General features: G+C 37.8%; 1 protein-coding gene across 1 annotated transcript in view; it reads right to left on the bottom strand.

Annotated features, from left to right (window-relative positions):
* Positions 1 to 17,133, bottom strand: part of Skap2 (src kinase associated phosphoprotein 2) — a 160,314-nt gene that overhangs the window by 53,386 nt on the left and 89,795 nt on the right. The window contains exons 5-9 of the mRNA XM_038320137.1: positions 7,939 to 8,016; positions 6,866 to 6,949; positions 2,188 to 2,312; positions 1,255 to 1,318; positions 759 to 893 (exon numbers count right to left, since the gene is read on the bottom strand). Of these exons, the coding sequence (XP_038176065.1) occupies positions 759 to 893; positions 1,255 to 1,318; positions 2,188 to 2,312; positions 6,866 to 6,949; positions 7,939 to 8,016 (486 nt within the window). The remainder of the gene's footprint in view (positions 1 to 758; positions 894 to 1,254; positions 1,319 to 2,187; positions 2,313 to 6,865; positions 6,950 to 7,938; positions 8,017 to 17,133) is intronic.

Genomic DNA, 17,133 nt, shown 5'->3' with positions numbered 1-17,133 from the left:
ACACAATTCTCAGTGTTGTTACAGTCCAAGAATTCTAAATTTCAGATTACTATTTTCCTGTCTTAGAAATCACACAGTCAAGGATCCAACAGGTAATTAATTCTGCTGTGTAACACTACTCAAGTGTAGCAACACTCCAGCAGGCCCTAGTTTTTAAAGTAAGAAAACCTTTTGATTTCCTGTGATAAAATACCAATTAGAAAAAACATTCCTCAAGCCTCAAAGACCTTTGTTTACAGTTCAACAACATTCCTCCAAGACAACGCAATGTCCTCCAGCAGAGAGGACTGGATAGCAGAAGCTGGCGACATATGGAGTGTGCACGAACTTCTGGTAAATGGAAATTCCAAGATGTAAAAAAAAAAAAATGATGTGTGAGTTGGTGGAAAAAACTGTAAGGCAAGTCAATTTTTTAATTAAAAAATTATGTAGCATAAACAATGCTAATGAGCCAAAAGTCCCAAGAGATGAGGATTGTATCTGCTTCATTTTAAGTCCCTTTCACTTTTCATAAGTGTACACCTTGTACTTGAAATGCCTCAAGCAGACACCTCTTCATAGAACAGAGTTTTGAAGGCTTTGTCTTTGTTCTTAATAGCTCACCATTTTCCTACTCAAGTTGTCAGTTTGATGACAAATTACACACACACACACACACACACACACACACACACACACACATACACACATGCATGCGGAGGCATAAACACAAATACAGAGCCATGATCTCTGTCAGTGCATCACCACAATACAGATACCTGGAAGCTCCTCATAAATTTCGTCATCTATTGGTTGGCTCCTTGATGGGGTGCTGACTGAAGCAGGATGATCGACGTCATCATATAACTCTCCTCTTTCATCATCATCCTCTGGAATCACCTCGGATCCCATGTCTTCAAAGCACGTTTTGTGAAGCAAATTTTAAAAGAACACAAAAGAAATTTAGGACTGTGCTTCTGAAATGAGCACAACCCCATAAGTGAACACCCACATGCTACCATGACACTTCTAAGTGAAAACATGCTTAAATGGGCTTGTAAGAGCATGAGTCTTCAAGTTACCAACTGTGTTCAAGGGAAACTGCTTTAATAAACGAACCCAAGTGAATGGACCATATTATCTAAGAGAGTGTGTCAGTATTCTCTTGGTCATTCTCACAGATGTCAGTAAGAATTTATATGTGAAAACCCAACTCAACCCATTTCTAAAGCAATATTTAAGGAACATGAAAACATGTTCAACTGATGTTCTTACCTTGTAATACAAATTTCAGCTGCTGGACCCATTCCTCAGCATCCTTGGGAGAAGCTGCTGTAAACTAATGGAAAAAGAATCAAACAATAAGAACCGAAATTGTAGCAGCAATGCAAAAGTGTGCTGCATTCTTATCATTTCTTAAGAACATTAGCAATTCTTTTCATGTCTAGGTATACTATTCTTGCAAGGATGCTTCTTATAATGTACAGTTAATTTTGACAAATTTATGTAATTGAAGCAGAGGATGATGGATTTGAAACTCTGATCAGCAGCTGGCAGCTGCACAGGGAAAAATGCTGCTTCTCTTCATCAATGTCAAAGGCTGAACTGATGAACAAAATTTGCCCTTGACAATTAAAAGACATCCATGAATTTCTTTACACTGCTGGGTACAGTTTTCTTAAAAATGTTCTTGTCAGATTCCAACACACTACCTGACAACTTAATTAACTGGCTTTCAACTGCAATCTCAGATATTTAAAACTTATTAAACATACATTCCATATTGATGCCTCGCTGATGGCTCTTGAATTGTAGAGCTGATAATACATCTTTATCTTCATTTTCTCCCACACCCCTAAGCAATACAATATGTATTAATACTCTAATATTTTTCCTTTGATGATTTTATTCTCTCTGCTATGTAATTCTTTTTGGAAATCACACAGTTCTATTAAAGTAGATATAAAATGTTACATGTGATGTAATTGATAAATTACAGATTCATTTGATCTTTTTTAAGGATAAATCACTTGAACTGATCAGAAATTTTCAAATGTATTTCTTCCTTATATGAATGTTCAATGTGTACAAAACACTATTTTTATTGTTAATATGTCAGGGAACTGTTTTAATAAAATGTTAGTATCTCCATAAATGAAATCAGAACATCTTATCAAGTTAATTTTAAGGCAACATAAAAATTCCAACCTGATAGATACGTTTATCAGGAGCACAGATTTCAAAACAGCAATCTTTCTTTCCATCCTTTCTGAGGGTGTTATTCATTCTGACATCGTAGCCTTCTATAGCAAATTCACCTTTCTGCTGTTTGTCTACAGAAGATAAAAGCAAAGTTAGAGTTTCCTTCACTACAGTGAATATAAATGCCTGATTATCTCTTACTGAGATTTTCTTTGTCAAGTCCTGAGAAAAATTTCAGTCAGCCACTTTAGCTATTCTAAGCTGAGAAGGTGTTAGGGAACCAGAGGAAGAAGGCAGGGAAATACACAGGAAAAATCTAAGCATTAGAACTTAAAATGTGCTAGAAATGTTAGTTTCAGGAGCCAATGGCAGAACTGCTCTACCTGAAGCTTGCTGGGCCTTCCTACTTACTGTCCTGCTCTCCCTCAGCAGCACCACCAAGGTAGAGTGGCCCTTTGGAGAAATGTTTCTTTTCTTTTTTAATTTTAAACGGAAAAAAAGGAAGCAAAGCATAAAGTAAGAGCCAAGCAATGTCTGGAGAGGCGTGAGAAGGCAAGCAAACCAGGTTACCAACGGGTTCCTTAGCCAGCCAGGGACAGGGAACTGAGGAAAGCAGGCCTGAATCTACTGCAGTACAGTCAAAAGGAAAGATAGCTTTAGTTTGGTTAGGTATTACTTTAAAGATAAACAAACTAGAGCAGAAACAAAAGGTTTACTACTTCAAAACTAAGTGCATTCGCTCTCTCCATTGGGCTGTGCCGTGTTGACAGGAAAGCTACACAGCAATAGGTTTATCTTTCACATTAACACACAGCATCAAAACCAGAAACAGGAACAAACTGCTGCTTTCATTGAGCTCAGGGCTAAGAACAGAAATGCTTTCATAATCAAGGTCAACAGAAAATACATATCTCTTTTATTAAATGCGCTCATTTAGCACCTGAAGTAACATCACTTTTCAAAAGCCCTGGAGATCATATGTTGCCCATAATGTCAAATGGGAAAAAATATGAGTTAGGAATGACCTAAGTCTGAACAATCTATTTATTCATAAATAAGTGGTTAAACACATTTGATTCTTCGACCATTCTTAAAGAAAACTAAACCATTCACTCAACAAATTTATACTGAGCACTTTCAACATGCTGGTAGTTAAGACAAAAGTTATTAATAGCACACTTTATCAGATCTTTTAACTGAAATAAACATACATACATTACAAATGTAGGTATTCCACAAATACCAGTCAATGACCCACTTATAATGCAAGAGGAATTTAACTTCCACTACAATAAAATGAAAGCAATATGAGGCAAAATACTTAAGTAGTCCAGTGAAATTTTGAAAGATTTTCCTTCAACTCTTCCAGAGAAACAAGGCTGATTGATCTACATCTCTAATCTAACGCAGCTCCTTCCTTCTCCCCTCTGTGTTCTACTTTGCTCCCCACACTGATCCTATCCACAGTGTTGAATTTCTGCTCTTCCCTCTCCTGAAATGTCCACTGTACCCTTTGTTCTCTCTCAGTCCACGGACAGACTGCTCTGCTGTCACACACATTACTGAGTAATTTATGAACAACAGAAGTTTACGTCTCAACGTTCTGGTGGATTAGAAGTCCAAGACCAAGGTGCCAGCGGTTAAACATCTGGCCGGGTCTTCCCTCTGCTGCAAGTGGTCATTCCTGTGCAGCATCCTCTGGAGGGGAGAGAAAACCGTGGCCTTGGAAGGCAGAAGTACAAAAGAGGGTTTCAGAGATCACTTAAAACATTTTTATTGGGTCATTCATGAGGGTAAAGCCTTCATGGTCCAATCACTTCTAAATGCCCTACATTCTAATGCTACCTTTTTGGAAGTGGCTCCAAAATACAAATTTTGGGTAGACATATAATCAAAATTATGGCTTTTATCCAATTGACTTCTATTCATTCTTTATGGCCCAATAAAATGTCCGTACCACATGGAAGTTTTCCCAAAGGCCCCTAGCAGTTAGTTTTCACTCCTTTGTGATCTAAAGGTATTTAATTTAAATTACTTATTATACCTCCTTGAATTTATGTCTATCTGCCTAGCCATGCCTCTGATTTCACAACAACTCAAGCAGTGAGCATCTCTAAGGATCTTTGGATTCCCACTGTTTATTATACCAAGTATCTAGCAAATGCTTACCAAATAAAGTGTGAATAAATGAGAAAATGAATGAATGAATGCCTCGATGGGAATCTGAATCTCTAGGACGTAGAATGCTTGATGAATGAGGCTTACAACAGTTACAGGGAAAGGAAGGAGATGGGAGGACGGATGGTATTTCACAAAGTGATAAAACATGTACTATATATATTTGTTACTTAAGGACCTGAATGGCTATGAATAATAAATATAGAGATATTTATGGGTATAGAGGTAAGTGCATTACAAACCCTGGAGGATGGCCGTACTCTTTCTAAGCCATTACAACTTTGATAGGTCAATATGGTTTTTGGCACACATAATAAGGTAGAAAATGTGAGCTATGTATGTGTCAAACAGTAACGAAGTATGGCTTAAGCTAGTGAGTGGTGTCAACCTGCCTCAAGCCTCTACGAACCATTTATCTCAATCCTACCTGTTTAGAGGCTTACGGTTTTCATATATCTAAATAACTCTTTCCAACGTTTAGGTAATGGTTCACACACACCATAAAGCTGTACAACTTAGTTACCTGATTACACAAAAGAAAATTAAAATGTTATTTGATAATGTTTTCCCAGAAAAAGATAAAGTGGCAGGAAATCAGGATCGTGCCAAACAAGCAATTAAGAAATGTTAAAAGGCACAATTTTTTCAGAGTCCCTGAAGAGAAGACCAGGATTCCAGACAAAAAAAGGAACTGCTGCAAACAGACCCAGGACACCTGGGAAGACACGGCCCTGCGGTACAGCACAGGCTGGGGCTTTAGGCACCAACACGGGAAGGGATGTAACAACCCTGGCTTCTGAAATACAAGTGGCTGAGGAAACCAAACGGATCACAAAGTACTTAAAATGCAAAATGCTAAGAATGATAGCACCATGAGGTCTAGCAATAAGAACAGGAGTGGAAATTCACTATCTCAAAGGTTCTAGGTAATTTCTTTGTGTGACATTGACCTTTGGAGTTTTAGAAAACTTCAAACATTCCTTTGAGTTTTAGGAAAATTTGCTGGCTTTCAACTAATACTGACATCAGTAATCACTGTCCCTCGGTACATAGAAATGAGGAGCCTAACTGAACCAAAGCCACGTGTATTTGAAACTTCTTTCTTTTTTTTGTGAGAAATGATAAGATTTTTATCTAAACTCATAGTAGTAGAGAAAACTACATTTCTACAATAGTAATACACATTCGATCTGCGATGGTCATAACTGAACTTGGACGAGTTTCCTGACACCATCAGCAGCAGACGGAGGAAGTGCACGCGCTGTAAACTGTGACTACTTCACAGGAGCCATCATTACATAGAACATGTTAGTGACAGAATCCAGACAGGTCACTGAACTGTAAGGTCATTAATACCACCAGCCAAAAGGTGAGACCAACTTCTGGTATTATGTAAAACTTCAAATTTACTTGAAATACAATAATTGCATCTAGATATTGCTTTAATAAACATTACCTATTTCTTTCCTCCTAATTTAAGGTCAGAGTACTTATTTTAGAAGATTTTCACTGTTTCTGGTTTTCTATAAATTGCATACAAATTGCATATATATGTGTGTACATTGTTTACAAAAATTTCATTACTGCATATTTATTGTATAAAACAATGGTTTCATAACATTTTAGTCAAACCTACCACCTAGGCTATTGTTTATCTCTATAAGAAATAGCTTGTACTTTAGAATATATACCTTTTGATCTGCTTTCCCTTGGAAAAAAAGCAAAACTAGAAATATATATATATATATATATATATATATATATATATATATATATATATATATATTCATTATTTTGAAGCTTCACTTATTCAAATAAGAATGCTAAAATTATGTGAACTATTACTAAAATTAGGCATTAGTTAGCAAATAAAGTTTATTAACTAATACTAGCGAAGTATGAAGTTGTAGAGTATGTAGAGTATGAAAGTTAACACAGAGTCTACAGTGGTTAGTTACAAGCCTGAACCATAAACAAATACCAGGCCTGCCTTCTACCACTCTGAGAATGGACATTACACAAACTTAGCCTCTCAGTCCTTTGTTTTCCTAACATTAAAATAAATGGGATAACCACACAAGTCTGGATCCATGGATATGCTCACAGCAGATGGGAGGGCCTACAAGGCCCTGCTTTCTGAGGAGTCATATGCAGTTAATGGCCGATGGGAGGAGCGACATTTCCTCCAGTGGTATAGCCACTTACAGCAAGGTGCCCTTGCTGCTGCTGCTCTAATGAAACTTACTGGGAGGGGAGTAAAAACTGCTTTTGCTGTTGGCATCTGTAAAGTCAGGCTAGGAAGTACTATGTCATTAAATTTTATATAAACAATTATTATTTTTCCTGTCTTCAAAACTTTTTATCTCATATCATCATGAACCTCATTTTTCTCCAGGTCTACAGAAACGTCTCAGTGTTTTCTCCACTGCTGTCTTCTGTTCACTCTGCAGGAAAACGGTCAGCAACTCGTGCGAAGGAAAGTGATGTGAGTGAATGCCAGCACTACCTTTATCACTGCCGTAATAATAGAACACTGTCCTGTTGAGAGCACACCACCGCTTCTGCCACTCAAACCCCAGAAAGCTGTGATCTGCAGAAAGCAGAATGAGCAGGTTAGACACTGTACACGACTTACGTAATGCCATTCCCTTACCTCACAAGGGAAAGTTAGCTAGTACAGTTTCTGAGCTTTCTTTCACCTTGGGTTCCATCCCAAAGGACAAGCAGCAGCAGCAGCAGCAACAGATAAAGTCCAGTAGAGATGGGGGACATCACACTTAGGATTGTTTCGACTGTCTGGCCGCCAGACTTTCCCTACAGAGACAGTCTCAAAAAGGCACACATTCTTGATATAGCTGATCCGTGGGTCTGATTTTCTCAAATTTGTCAGGAAAGGGAAGGGGAGAGGTTGGCTTGGTTAATTTCTACTACCTCTTTCAGCTTAAAAAGATTAAAAAAAAAAGTACAAGTGGAATATAATCAGAAGGTCTGCACAAAAGCTACAGTAAGCTGTACGGTCATAAGGAGTTCTCCTGCTTTCATTCCTTAGATCATAACATCGCCCCAGATTTATTTATTTATTTGTTTGTTTGTTTGTTTGTTTAGTGCATGCTGAAAGGAGACCACCTGGCCAAACCACAGCTACCAAGGCCAATGGAGAGGGAACACTGAAATGAGAAACAGACAACAGCAGGTGAGATGCCAGGCTGTTCTGAACCACAGCAGGCCAGTGTGTGCCAGCTGGGCATAAGGGGGCCCACATGAGCTAGTGGTGAGAAACTCCAACCTTGAGAACACAGTTATGACCTGAAGCAAAAATACCCCAGGTTGCACTGAAAGCCACACCTAATGTTTTGCTAGTGGAAAAAAAAAAAAAAAAGCCTATAAAACTGAAAGTGGGTTTCATGTCTGGATAAGGTCACCCACATTTTCTAACATTCTTTAACTGCCAAAAGAGAACACTCTTCTGCGGATATGTCACAAATAGATTTTATCTTAGAATAGAAAAACAAACAAACAAACGAACAACAAAACAACAGAAAAAGGGGCTTTAGTGTTTTCATTAGCCCTACAGCTCACCTTTTCTGCGTTTTTCCAGGTAGCCAGCCTTTAGGACAAAAGGAAGGTCCTGGGCTGCAATTGGAGGAAACTGGTTTCCTGTAGGGAGCAAGAGAAAGAAAAAGGTGGGTAGGCAATTCACTCTGGAAAAGCTGTGTTGACCTCATCTCATTACGGTCAGTGGACCTTTAATCACTGCAATTACTCAAATCAGATCTGGCAACCTTACTTCAAATCCATCCCAGAGACTCCCTTCCCTCCTCTTGTAAAGCTTTAATTAAGGAAATAAATTCATGTGATACTTTCCATCTATATTCAATAATCATAAGTATAACAAATAAACACAACAATCCCAGGTAGAGAGGTTAGAGATTTCAAATAAATCGCAGATGCACCTTCACATTTCTATTGGATTAGCTCTTCAAGAGTGTAAATGTGTGTCAACTTTTACCTGTATATTCTTACTCCCCACAACTGAAACAAAGTGATTTCGCCCAAAACCAAACACAGTGTTTATTCCTGAGTCCACATCAAATTCTCTCCCCAGACCTGAATTCACAAAGCAAGAGGGTGTGAGTCTGCTTTATGCTGTAGGTTTTTATTTGTTTGTTTTTTTTTTTGTTTTCGAGACAGGGTTTCCCTGTAGTTTCTAGAGCCTGTCCTGGAGCTAGCTCTTGTAGACCAGGCTGGCCTCGAACTCAGAGATCCGCCTGCCTCTGCCTCCCGAGTGCTGGGATTAAAGGCGTGCGCCACCACCGCCCGGCATGCTGTAGGTTTTTATAAGGCAAAGAGTCTAAGACTAGATCACTGGATAGAAGTAGCATAAACAGTGAATATCTATGAAAAAACAGAGATCAAGTTGTAAGTTAAAGTCAGTTAGAAGCTCATGGTAATATGTGACAGACAGACAAAGAGATGATAGAAGAATATATACTTTTAAAAATTATATAGAAATTATATCTAAGGGGACAATGAGTTGGACCACGGTTAATCAAGGTATTGTGGAATACCTGGGTCTCGCTGAGTAGTATACCACAATCTGTGGACTTCCAGGGGGCAAATATTTTCTTAACACAAAACAAATGTTCTCTGGAACCATTAAGATGGCTCAGCAGCTGAAGGTGTTTGCTGCCAAGCCTGATGACCTGAGTTTGATTCCCAGGAGACACAAAGTAGAAGGGAAGAACCAACTCTTGTGTGTTGTCCCTGACCCACATGGGTGTGTGGACACATGCACACACACAAAATAAATGTAAGAAAAAGTTAAACGTTCTCCAATTTTCCGGAGGAAACAAGTTATTCTGATGTGAAATTCTTTTTAATTTTTTTTAATATTTATTTATTTTATTATGTATACACTATTCTGTCTGTGTGTATGCCTGCAGGCCAGAAGAGGGCACCAGACCTCATTACAGATGGTTGTGAGCCACCATGTGGTTGCTGGGAATTGAACTCAGGACCTTTGGAAGAGCAGTCAGCTCTCTTAACCTCTGAGCCATCTCTCCAGCCCTCTTTTTAATTTTTTTATGTGCATGAGTATTCTGTCTCCAGGCATGTCTATGCACCATATCTGCATAATAACTCTGAAGGACAGTAGACAGTGTGGGATCACAAATTATTTAAGCCACCATGCGGGTCTTGGGAACCAAACCTTGATTTTCTGCGAGCACAGCAAATGCACTTAACTACTGAGCATTCATGCCAACCCTTGATTAACACTTTACTGACCAGAAATAAGTAGAGAGTAGATGGAAGGAAGGAAGGGAGAAGAAAAAGTAAGGGGAGAAACAAATTTGTGAGGGTGAATATGTCACTTAACTGCTGTGGAATAATCCTTCTGTATACCTAGCCACAAACCTCGTCTTACAAAGTACTAGAAGGAAAACTCCAACTCAAGGAAGTTGGCTACATCAACAAAAACACAGACAACTGATGATCTCATGGCAGTAAATCCCAAGAAAGGGGAAAACACACAAAATAACATCACCAACAACGAAAACTAAATTAACTAGAGATACCAACGACTAGTCATTAATATCCCTTAATATAAATGGACTCAACTCACCTATAAAAAGACACAGGTTAACAGATTAGATACAAAATCAATCGAAAGAGACAAAGAAGGGCATTTCATATTAGTTACAAAAAAAAAAAATCCATCAAGAGGAAATCTCAATACTGAACTTCTATACCCCGAATATAAGGGCAACCTCACATGTCAAAGAAACACTTCTAAAGCTTAAATCACACATTAAACCCAAACACTAATAGTGGGAGACTTTAACACTCCACTCTCACCACTGGACATGTCTGTCAGACAAAAAATTAACAGAGAAATAAGGGAACTATCAGATGTTATTACTCAAATGGACTTAACAGACATGTATAGAACATTCCATCCAAACATAAAAGGATACAAAAATTGACCACATACTAGATAACAAAACAAACCTCAACAGATACAATAAAAAAATGGAATAATCCCATGTATTTTATCAGATCACCATGGCTTAAAATTAGAATTCAACAGCAACACTAATTCCAGAAAACCCACAAACACATGGAAATTAAACAGTGTTCACCTGAAGCATCAATGGGTCAAGGAAGAAATAAAGGGAGAAATTAAACTCCTAAAATTCAATGAAAATGACCACACAATATACCCAAATTTGTGGGACACAATGAAAGCAGTGTTAAGAGGAAAGTTCATAGCACTAAATGCCTACATAAAGAAGCTGGAAAAATACCATACTAATGAATTAACAGAACATTTGAAAACTTTAGAAGAAAAAGAAGCAAACTCACCCAGGAGAACTAGATGGTAGGAAATAATCAAATTGAGAACTGAAATCAACAAAATAGAAACAAAGAAAACAATACAAAAAAAGAATGAGACAAAAAGTTGGTTCTTCGAGAAAAATCAACAAAATAGACAAACCTTTATCCAAACTAACCAAAAGGCAGAAAGAGAATACCCAAGTTAACAAAATCAGAAATAAAAAGGGGGACATAACAACAGACATGGAGGAAATTCAGAGAACATTAGGTCATATTTCAAAAACCTGTACTCCACAAAATTGGAAAACTTAAAGGAAATGGACACCTTTCTGGATCACTTACCAAAATTAAATCAAGACCAGATAAGCAAATTAAGTAGACCTATATATGCTAAAGAAACAGAAGCAATCATCAAAAGTCTCCCAACCAAAAAAAGTCCAGGGCCAGATGGTTTCAGCTCAGAATTCTACAAGATTTTCAAAGAACTAATACCAATACTCCTCAAATTGTTTCACACAATAGAAACAGAAAGAACATTGCCAAACTCGTTTTATGAGGCTACAATTACCCTAATACCCAAACCACATAAAGACATTACTAAGAAAGAATTACAGACCAATCTCACTCAAGAAAATTGATGTAAAAATACTCAATAAACTACTGGCAAATCAAATCCAAGAACACATCAGAAATATCATCAACTGTGATCAAGGTGGCTTCATCCCAGACAGAGATGCAGGGATAGTTCAACATACAAAAATCTGTCAATGTAATCCACCATATGAACAAACTGAAAAATAAAAACCACATGATCATCTCATTAGATGCCGAAAAAGCTTTTTGACAAAATACAACATCCTTTCATGATAAAGGTCATGGACAGAGCAGGGATACAAGGAACACACCTAAACATAATAAAGGCAATATACAGCAAGCCAACAGCCAACATCAAACAAAATGGAGAGAAACTCCCAGCAATTCCACTGAAATCAGGAACAAGACAAGGTTGTCCACTCTCTCCACATCTATTCAATAGAGTTCTTGAAGTCCTAACTAGAGCAATAGGACACCAAGAGGAGATCAAGGGGGGTACAAATTGGAAAAGAAGAAGTCAACTCTCACTATTTGCTGATGATATGATTGTTTACATAAGTGATCCCAAAAATTCTACCAAGGAACTTCTACAACTTATAAACACTTTCAGTAATGTAGCAGGATACAAGATTAACTTAAAAAAAATCAGTAACCCTCCTTTTCACAGATGATAAATGGGCTGAGAAAGAAATCAGAGAAATATCACCCTTTACAATAGCGACAAATATCATAAAATACCTTGGAGTAACTCTAACCAAACAAGTGGAAGACTTGTATAACAAGAACTTTAAGTCTTTGAAGAAAGAAATTGAAATTGAAGAAGACACCAGAAAGTGGAAAGATCTCCCATGCTCTTGCATAGGTAGAATTAACATAGTAAGATGACAATCTTACCAAAAGCAATCTTCAGATTCAATGCAATGTCCATCAAAATCCCAGTAAAATTCTTCAAAGACCTCAAAAGAATGGTACTCAACTTCATATGGAAAAGCAAAAAACACAGGATAGCAAAAACAATCCTGTACAATAAAGGAACTTCTGGAGGCACCACAATCCCTGACTTCAAACTCCACTAAGAGCTACAGTACTGAAAACAGTCTGGTATTGGCACAAACACAGACAGAAGGACCAATGGAACCAAATCGAAAACCCAGATATTAATCCACACACCTATGAACACCTGATTTTTGACAAAGAAGATAAAATATAAAATGGAAAAAAGAAAGCATATTTAACAAATGGTGCTGGAATAACTGGATATCAACATGTAGAATAATGAAAATAGATCCATATCTATCACCATGCACAAAACTCAAGTCTAAATGGATCAGAGACCTCAACATAAAGCCAGCCACACTGAACCTCACAGAAGAGAAAGTGGGAAGTACACTTGAATGCATTGGCACAGGAGACCACTTCCTAAACATAATCCCAGTAGCAGAGACACTGAGAGAACAATTAATACATGGGACCTCTTGAAACTGAGAAGTTTCTGTAAAGCAAAGGACATGGTCAATAAGACAAAACAACAGCCTACAGAATGGGAAAAGATCTTCATCAACCCCACATCAGACAGAGGTCTCATCTCCAAAATATACAAAAAACTCAAGAAATTAGTCATCAAAAGAACAAATAAACCAATAAAAAATGGAGTACAGACCTAAACAGAGAACTCTCAACAGAGGAATCTAAAATGGCTGAAGGACACATAAAGAAATGCTCAACATCCTTAGCCATCAGAAAAATGCAAATCAAAACAACTCTGAGGTTCCATCTTACACCTGTGAGAATGGCCAAGATCAAAAATACTGATGACAACTTATGCTGGAGAGGATGTGGGGTAAAGGGAACACTCCTGCATTGCTGGTGGGAGTGCAAATTGATATAGCCCCTGCGGATATCAGCATGGTGATTTCTCAGAAAAACTAGAAAACAACCTTCCTCAACCCAGCAATACCACTATTGGGTATATACCCAAAGGATGCTCAATTGTACCACAAGGACATATGCTCAACTACGTTCATAACAGCATTGTTTGTCATAGCCAGAACCTGGAAACAACTTAAATGCCCTCAACCAAAGAATGGATTTTTAAAAAGTGGTACATTTACATAATGGAGTACTACACAACAGAAAAAAATGACACCTTGAAATTTGCAGGCAAATGGATGGATCTAGAACACATCATACTGAGTGAGGTTACCCAGACCCAGACTTATGTGCTCACTCATAAGTGGTTTTTAGACATAAAGCAAAGAAAACCAGCCTATAATTCACAATCCCAGAGAACCTGGATAATGATGAGGACCCTAAGATAGACATACATGGATCTAATCTACATGGGAAGTAGAAAAAGAAAAGATCTCCTGAGTAAATTGAAAGCATGGGGACCATGGGAGAGGGTTGAAGGGTAAGGGAGAGAAAGGGAGGGGAACTGAGAAAAATGTAGAGCTCAATAAAATCAATAAAAGAAAAGATAAAAAAGTGCATCAATAATAACCCCTTTAAATTATATTTAAGTCCTCAGAAGAACTTCATGATTTATGTAACATGATATGCAGTTAATACTTTCTGATTGAAATTTGTTATAATATATAACAGCAGTAATTTCTCTTTTAAAACCTTGAATCCTCACATCGTTTGGCCCTCTCACAATGGTCAGGAGTATGTTATCAGTTAAGATTCAGATCAGACCGAAGGATGGAGGCTCTTCAGATGCAGACACGATGACCACCAAGAGAAGGAAGCTACAGCTATATCACTTTATACAGCAGGCAACACCAGACAGTCACTGGACAACCACTTATAATAGGAGAGACTGATTTGGCAACTGCACAGCTTAGACATTACTGTTATTTTTAAACTAGTTACAAACAATTTCCTTTTCTTAAGGTAAAAGCAATAAAGAAGAAATCATATCATAAGGGCACAGAGGAAAAGTAACTTGTATTTTAGGCTACTCTATTTATATACAGAAAATTACAACAGGAGATTGGTTAAAAGTCCACAAGCTTAATATTCTGAGGAAATTGGACCACATTTTTAAATGAGTATTTATTTATTATGACCATCCGACTTTTCTAAAGCAAATCCAAATATTAGACATTGGAACTAACCCCCTGTTGCTGGACATGGTAGCATCATGCCTCATGAAAACTAACCCCAGCAAGGAAACTAAGCAAGGAGTGGTCTTCCTCCAATACCAAGCTTGCAATCTTGATGATTAAGCAGTGGGTCAGAAGCATTTGGGCAGGGAGCTGGCTTTGGCTCTTCTACACTAGTTCTGATGGGATGTGAAATTTTAAAATTTGCAAAGCCAGTGTACAGCTGGGCAATAAGACTGAAGCACACATGCTGCAGAGCAAGCAGGTCCCTCTGCCCTTTCAGCAGCTTATCTTCAACAGGGTCAAGTCTATCCTGGATCCTAGTAATTTTCAAAAAGCTTGAAATATGAATTAAAAATCAACACAAGCTCTGGCTCTTAGTTCTTCATTAGTTTCTCATTCAGATTCTTCTCTTGTACAAACAGGTGGCAAGGGATCAGATTGGCTCCAAGACCTTTTCACAATCGACACTGTGGATTCATTTGCTTCTCATAATTTTATGAGAGGGTTGGTGGCCAATTTAAATCCTAGACATGTGAGAAACCTAAAATCGTTTTTACTATTTTACCATTAAGAAGTCATTATGATAATGTGGGCCTCATTGTTCACATTTTTATAGTTGTTCAACCTTGACTTCATGCAATTCTTGCTAAGTTTCTGAGTGTCGCCTTTGCTGACTACACTTTTCTTTTATTGCTTGGCATTTATATAGTCTTCGATATGAATATTAAACCTCTCAGCTAGCATAATCTTCCTCCCACTTTCATACCATTAAAAATTCCTGTTTCTATTGCAAAAGAAAGGAGAGAGATTTGTTTTTAGAGACTGCTCTTTGCTTGTGTGATCTTTCACTCTGAGTCAAATCTTGGTCTAGTCAAATACTCTGTCACCACATGATGGGACTATTTCCCTGAAATGCAAAAAGTTAAGAATAAACTTCGCATCCAATCCCCCTCAAATACTAACAAACTATGGGCTAATCCAAGCCTTTTACTAACATAATATTTATTAATGTTTTGAGTGTTTCATATAACATATGTGATCCTATTCACCACTCTGTCTCCTTCCCGGATCCACACATCCCATCTATTTTGTTTTGGTTTTTTAAGCCACCAATCTGTGCTGCCCAAATCCTCCTGGGTGTGTGCCCTGCCCTGGAGCAGACTGACCAACCAGAGCTCACACCCTTAAAGAAAACTGACTCACCCTACCAGTTATCAACAGTTCCTCAGCTAGGAGGAAGACTTTAAGTCATACCGTGGAGGGTTAGGTGGGGGGGGGGGCACAATTTTGCCTGTCTTGAGCCCACGCAAGGCTTGGCATACTGTAACAATCATATATGCAACTGTCATGTCTGAAAAACACCGTTTTGCTGCAGTAAAAAAATAATAATAAAAAAGAAAGAAAATTATAGGTCAACCTCTCTGTTGAATATGGATGAAAAAGCTCTCAAATGAAGACTTAAACCTAACTCAAAAGCACATTACAAGGATCATCCCCCATGATCAAGTCAGCTTTATCCCAGAGATGCAGGGACGGTTCAATACACGTAGATCAGTGAATGTAATCCACACATAGATCCAAGGACAGAAACCACATGATCATCTCATTAGATTCAGAAAAATCTTTGGCTTCCAACAAAATCCAACATCTCTTCATGATAAAAAGTCCCAGAGAATCTAGGGAGCCTGGGACATATCTCAACATAATAAGGACAATACACAGTAACTGCCCACAGCCCGCATCTTTCTAAACAGAGAAAAACCCTAAAGCATTTCCACTAAAATCAGGAACAAGACAGGGTGTCCCCCGCACTTTCCTCTCCTGTTCAGTAGAGTGCATGAAGTTCTAGTTAGAGCAATAAGAACAGTAGAGTGACATAAACAGAGTACAAATAGGAAAGGAAGACGTTAAAGTATCCTTATTTACAGGAGATACGGTTCTACACATAAAACACTCCACCAGAACACCCCTGCAGCTGCTAAACATATGCATCAAAGTAGCAGGATGCAAAATTAACACACAAAAATCAGTAGCCTTCCTATATACCAACAACAAGTATACAGAGAAAGAAGTCAGGGACACAATATCATTCCGAATAGCAAAAACAAAAACAAACAAACAAAAACAAAACAACAACAACAAAAAAGCTTGGAATAAATCTAAGTGAACCGGTACTATGTAATGAGGTGTTGTGATAGAACCAACTGAGGTCACTTAGATACACATCTGGAAAGACCGAATAACGGCAATAAGCATATTTTTCAAAAACAAACATAAGGAATTAAGCTGGAAATACTGTTTTTTTATTTTTAAACTTACATATAAATAAATGCATAAGTAATACAATGCAAAAAAGTCTAAGTGAACAACTTGTACAATAAAATCCTATCCAAATCCTTTTAAATTCTTCACATTCACGCTTAGTGTAAGTCCCAAAATTGAAGGAGCTAGCGCTTCCTTTTGCCTCTTCTAATTTCCCATGATGAGTCTGAAAACTCATTCTAAGGAAAAATGTCCACTAAATGCTTGTTTGGATTTAATGCAGATCATACAAGGCTTCACTGTTTGGAGACTACCACCTTATTGCACATAAGAACACTTTCCTACTCATCTGTCCACAAACACGTGTCTAATGTTTCTTAAGAAATGGCCTCAGAAGTGTTCACAACCCTTGGTGACTCCAGTTCCAGGGGATCTGACATCCTCTCTTGACCTTTGTGGGCAGTGGGCATGCACA

This window comes from Arvicola amphibius, chromosome 2 (genome assembly GCF_903992535.2).
Source record: "Arvicola amphibius chromosome 2, mArvAmp1.2, whole genome shotgun sequence".
Lineage (NCBI taxonomy): Eukaryota > Metazoa > Chordata > Mammalia > Rodentia > Cricetidae > Arvicola > Arvicola amphibius.
The sequence above is the reverse complement of the archived record's forward strand: the minus strand, read 5'-3'. Positions and strand labels throughout refer to the sequence as shown.